General features: G+C 47.9%; 1 protein-coding gene and 1 long non-coding RNA gene across 2 annotated transcripts in view; both read left to right on the top strand.

The window, feature by feature from the left end:
• The window catches only part of kcna4 (potassium voltage-gated channel, shaker-related subfamily, member 4), a 4,880-nt gene extending 2,031 nt beyond the window's left edge, over positions 1-2,849 (top strand). Inside the window, exon 3 of the mRNA XM_037979917.1 lies at positions 66-2,849. Within this exon, the coding sequence (XP_037835845.1) occupies positions 66-1,814 (1,749 nt within the window). The 3' untranslated portion in view covers positions 1,815-2,849. The remainder of the gene's footprint in view (positions 1-65) is intronic.
• A 46-nt stretch (positions 2,850-2,895) lies between these two features.
• LOC119617740 overlaps positions 2,896-5,545 on the top strand; it is a 64,998-nt gene continuing 62,348 nt past the window's right edge. Inside the window, exon 1 of the long non-coding RNA XR_005234132.1 lies at positions 2,896-2,974. This is a non-coding gene — a long non-coding RNA (uncharacterized LOC119617740). The remainder of the gene's footprint in view (positions 2,975-5,545) is intronic.

Below are 5,545 nucleotides of genomic sequence, written 5' to 3'. Positions count from 1 at the left end.
CCTCCTCCACCACCACCAACACCTCCTCCTCCTCCTCCTCCCAGCAGCAGCAGCAGCAGGAGCCCGAGCAGCAGCAGCAACAGCAGCAGCAGCACCACCACCACAGAGTTCTCAGAGAGCGCAAAAAGCAGCGCGGCGTCGGACGCTGGAGGCGCAACCGGAGCGCACTCGGCGGAGATCTGCGCCACTCGGAGCTGGCGCTGCTCGGATCCGAGGAGGACATCATGATCGAGGAGGAGGAGGACGACGACGAGGAGGAGGGGGACGAGGAGGGAGCGCAGAAAGAGGAGGGCGGAGGGGAGGAGGGGGGCCGAGCGAACAAAAGGTCGAGCTTTCTGTGCAACATGATGATGGATGATGAGGAGGAGACGGACCGGCGGCCCCAGTCCGGCTACGAGAACGTCTACAGCGAGTGCGGCTGCTGCGAGCGCGTGGTCATCAACGTGTCCGGGCTGAAGTTTGAAACTCAGCTCAAGACCCTCACTCAGTTCCCGGACACGCTCCTGGGGGACCCGGACAAGCGGATCAGGTACTTCGACCCGCTGAGGAACGAGTACTTCTTCGACCGGAACCGGCCGAGCTTCGACGCGATCCTGTACTACTACCAGTCCGGGGGGCGGCTAAAACGACCCGTCAATGTCCCATTCGACATCTTCTCCGAGGAGGTGAAGTTTTACGAGCTCGGCGACGAGGCCATCCTGAAGTTCCGCGAGGACGAGGGCTTCGTGAAGGAGGAGGAGAAGCCTCTGCCCGAGGACGAGTTCAAGCGCCAGATCTGGCTGCTCTTCGAGTACCCGGAGAGCTCGAGCCCGGCCAGGGGCATCGCGGTGGTCTCCGTCCTGGTCATCGTCATCTCCATCGTGATCTTCTGCCTGGAGACGCTGCCGGAGTTCAGGGACGAGAAGGAGTACCTGCAGCCGCGGCGCAACAACTCCTCGCAGCCCGACCCCGGGTTCACGCCCTTCAACGACCCCTTCTTCATCGTGGAGACGGTGTGCATCATCTGGTTCTCCTTCGAGATCATCGTGCGCTTCTTCGCGAGTCCGAGCAAGACGGCGTTCTTCAAGAACATCATGAACTCCATAGACATCGTCTCCATCCTGCCTTACTTCATCACGCTGGGCACGGACCTGGCGCAGCACCAGGGCAACGGGCAGCAGGCCATGAGCTTCGCCATCCTGAGAATAATCCGCCTGGTCCGGGTGTTCCGCATCTTCAAGCTGTCCCGGCACTCCAAGGGCCTGCAGATCCTGGGGCACACGCTGCGCGCCAGCATGAGGGAGCTGGCCCTCCTCATCTTCTTCCTGGTCATCGGGGTCATCCTCTTCTCCAGCGCGGTGTACTTCGCCGAGGCGGACGAGCCCACGTCGCAGTTCACGAGCATCCCCGACGCGTTCTGGTGGGCCGTGGTCACCATGACCACGGTGGGCTACGGCGACATGAAGCCCATCACCGTCGGGGGCAAGATCGTGGGCTCGCTGTGCGCCATCGCGGGCGTCCTGACCATCGCGCTCCCGGTGCCCGTCATCGTGTCCAACTTCAACTACTTCTACCACCGGGAGACGGACAACGAGGACCAGCAGCCCGTGGTGGAGAGCATGCCCCCGGGCTGCCCTTACTTCCCGGACTTCCTGAGGAAGTTCAAGGGCTCGCCCTCGGGCTCCTCGCTCGGAGACAAAGCGGAGTACATGGAGATGGAGGAAGGGGTGACGGAGTCGCTGTGCGGCCTGGACAAGAGCCCCAGTAAAGGGAACGGCACGGACATAAGCAGGAAAAACAGCACTAACTCCAAATCTATTCAGACTGACGTGTGATTACAGTGATTACACATTTATTTAGATTTTTTTTCCCAAAGAAGAAGAAAAAAAAAAGACACTTTTTGCTCAACAGCAGCTGAATCCCCTCCTCCTGGACCCAACACGAGTTTTACGCACGGCCTCAAACTCCCCCTCGTCTCCCCCCTGCGCACACACATTCACACGCACGGCACCCATTTGGATCCTTTAGGAGCCACATGTCTGATAGAGCAGAGAAATATCTCCATTTCCTCCTGTGCGGGCTTCCAAATCCGACGTGACACCCAAATTAGAAAACAGGCTATGCATTCGCACTTTATGAGTTTTATTTTGTCTCATTTAGAGGGGTGTGGTTTTTTGCTGTTATGCAATAAAGTTTTGAGAAATAATAATAATAATAATGATTTGTTTGCACTAATGTAGAATTCGGGCTCTGGGTTTGGCAGATTTCTATTCAGAGACAGAAACTGTAGGCCATATGCAGGTGGCACCACTGTAGTCATCCTCTGCTCAGTTTGGAGGAAACGGAATGTTTGAGCAGAGGCAGCAAACTGGTGACGACTCTCTTCATTTGCTGCTAAATTGGACTTAAAAAGCCCCCCCACCCCCCAAAAAACACGAGGCTTTTGTTGTCATCCGACACTTTACATAAACAAACAGAATATTTATATATATTTATTGGTGAAACGTGGCATTTAGCAGGCATTAAACCAACTAGGGCTGCAACAAGTAAGCTTTCTTCTTTTTTTTTTCTTTCCACAAGAGGCATAAAAAAACAGCCTTGTGTTGTTGACCCACCATGAGAGCTATAAGCACAGAAATCAGAGTTCAAAATGGCTGCAGAAGTGACTCACCCCCCCCCCCCCTTTTTTTTTTTTGTATGGAGCCTTGGCAACAACCTTCTTTTTTTTCATTCTAACCACCTCAAAATGACAATATCCCTTTACACAGACGGAGACGGAAAGTTACAGCATAAGTGACTCTGTCATTCCTTGGAGGAGAGTTTACGAGTGGGTTTTTTCCTCCCCCCCCCTCCCCTCTTGTCTGCTGGACTCAGTGCACAAATATATATATAAATAGTATTTTTGTTTTCTTTCTTTTTTTTTTTTTTTTTTCCTCAAGAGGACTTTAATTACCTTGGAGCTCAGAAGAGTATCAAGATGTGGATGTCTTCCAAGGTATGTGGCATTCATGTGTGTTATGTGACGATTGACCAGTGTCAGAATGCAGTTTTATAAAAATGCTTTGTTTCGTTATCATTACAAGCTAAAAAAAAAAGAGCTCCAGCACTCACCTGTCCCTTAAACCAGTGGTTTCCGAAGTCGGGGTCGCAGTACAGTGGGTGCTGAAACACCAATTGAGTGGTCGTAGGATGATTTCCAGAAATCAAAATAAAATTAGAGTGGATTTCCAATGGCATATCTTTAGATGGTTGTTATAAAATGTTCAAAAAAACAGGAGTCATGAATGGATGGAAATATTGTAACAGATGCTGAGGCTGTTTTTGCTGTCGTTGTAGCCTTGTTTAACTGACTTATCAGCAGCGGCTGCAGGGTTGCAGGTCTCTGCCGCTGCTTTTTGTGGGCCAGAAGCTTAAAAGTTTGTAGGATGACGCGTACGTACACGTGTGAGTGTGCCTGAAACACAACAAACAGCAGCCGTGGATAGATACTGTAAAAATGAAGATTTCTAAACCTGATGGATGAGTTTTAGGATCTAAATGCTTCATATTTGGAACATTTTTTCTTATTAAAATAGAAAAGGAAGAAAAATAAAGCAAGAGGCTCTTTTCTGAGGAGAAAGCTTTTAATTTGCTTTTGGTTTTCATTGCTTTGCATGTTTGAGTTCGTACAAAATGATGTGTGTGTGTGTGTGTGTGTGTGTGTGTGTGTGTGTGTGTGTGTGTGTGTGTGTGTAATGATGGGGACTAGAAAGATGTGTTTACAGCTATCTGCTAAAGGAGAAAACTTCCTCCATGTGTTCACCTAGAATCTTAGTAAAAGAACTGAACAGGAGCCAGACTCTGTGACACGGACTACAGTCAGTCAAATATATTCCTTTTAATTAAAGTGGAAACTCCCAGCTCTGGGTGCTTATTATTCTCAGGATGTGTCCTGTCAGTGAAGTGAAAGTCTTTTTTTTTTTTTTAAAAAAAAGGGTGGAATTTTAATGATCCTAGTTTCTGGATTTGTCAACAGTGGAATCATTTTTTTCCCCCCATGTATTTACACAGAACTGTTTACACAACAAAACAAACCTTAAAGTGGCCACATGGCTTTTTTTCTTTTGCAGCGCAGGTGAGGTGAAATGGTTCAAGAAAAATATTTCTTTGTGTTTTTCTACTGGCAAGAAAATCCATTCTGACAATTTTGGACTTTAAAAGTTGTACTTTTAATTTTTTGGTGGAAAACATTTGTTGGAGCTCAGACTAACAGCATCTCATGGTGCTTTGAATAAGACGGAACCGAAAGATTTCACATCTAACGCATCAAAACTCAGTTTCCAACTAGATTCATTTCATGTAGATGTCTCTAATATTAAAGCCTTAGCTTTCCTTGAAGGAATGCATATCGCCCGCTGCCTTTCACACCAGAGTTTGAAAGTAAGATAAGATGCTGAGAAATGACTGATTTAACAATATTTAATATTAATATTAAGTGCAATCTCATGCAGTATTGTGAATTCTCAAGGGATTTGTTAGCGCTTGGATTATTGTATGTGTTGAGAATGACTCAGCTACTACCTCACGAAATTTTAACTCAGCATCCATAAAATTGACTGCGTTAGAGTCACTTTTGCACTGGTTAATGTTGATCAGCTGTGGTTTTCCATCTTAAACCGCAGTGACTCCAAACAGGAATCAGTCGTGGATGTGCATCTAGTTATTATGTCCTGAAAGTTTCATTAAAATCTGAGCAGTGCTTCATGAGATATTTTGCTAACAGACAGAAAGGGTTGACACCAACAGTTTTCAACAAAAAAGAAAAAAAAATGGCACTATGTGTTGCTCTCGAAGTGTGCAATGCAGACCATGCTCAGCTACTACCTCACCACATTTCAGCTCAATATCTGCAAATGGTTCTAGCCAGTCTAAGGTCGCTTAGCTGTGGTGGCCATCTTGAATGAGGTCGACTCAGTTGTAGATGAGTGTTAAATGATTACTTTCTGAAACTTTCATTGAAACCTGACCACTGTCTCCATAGATATTTTGCTACAGACAAACAAACACACATCGTCGCCTTCGGCGGCGGGTGATAGTAAAGGAGACACAATCGTCGCTCGCTCCACAGGTGCTTCTCATACCTGAATCACAGCATCAGCGGCTTGTGATACTTTGCCACGACCGGCGTTTGTATCCTCAGAGGAACTATTCGCACGGGATATTTTTACCACCTGCACCCACAACCAAACATCCACAGCACCATGGTGGCTCAAAGCCAGCTCCCGATGCCTCAAACTTCACTCTTACATAATGTGGCTTACAGCGAGAGGCACAATGGGAACCAATTTTTTTTAAACATAACGTGTGTGTGTTTGTGTGCGTGTGTGTGTCTGACATATTCTAAGGCTGCTGAGCTGACTGTGAAATCATCGGAGGCTCAGGGTCCCACTGTTCGGAGCATCTTAACGGTCACGTGCGAGGCCGATTCTTTGCAGCTCGGATATACAACATATGGCTGCGGTCATGTGCAGAAAAAAGTGAGGAGTTATTTATGGTTGTCCCCCACTTCCCACCCCCCCACCCCCTC

This window comes from Kryptolebias marmoratus, linkage group LG15 (genome assembly GCF_001649575.2).
Source record: "Kryptolebias marmoratus isolate JLee-2015 linkage group LG15, ASM164957v2, whole genome shotgun sequence".
Taxonomy (NCBI): Eukaryota; Metazoa; Chordata; class Actinopteri; order Cyprinodontiformes; family Rivulidae; genus Kryptolebias; species Kryptolebias marmoratus.
The sequence above is the reverse complement of the archived record's forward strand: the minus strand, read 5'-3'. Positions and strand labels throughout refer to the sequence as shown.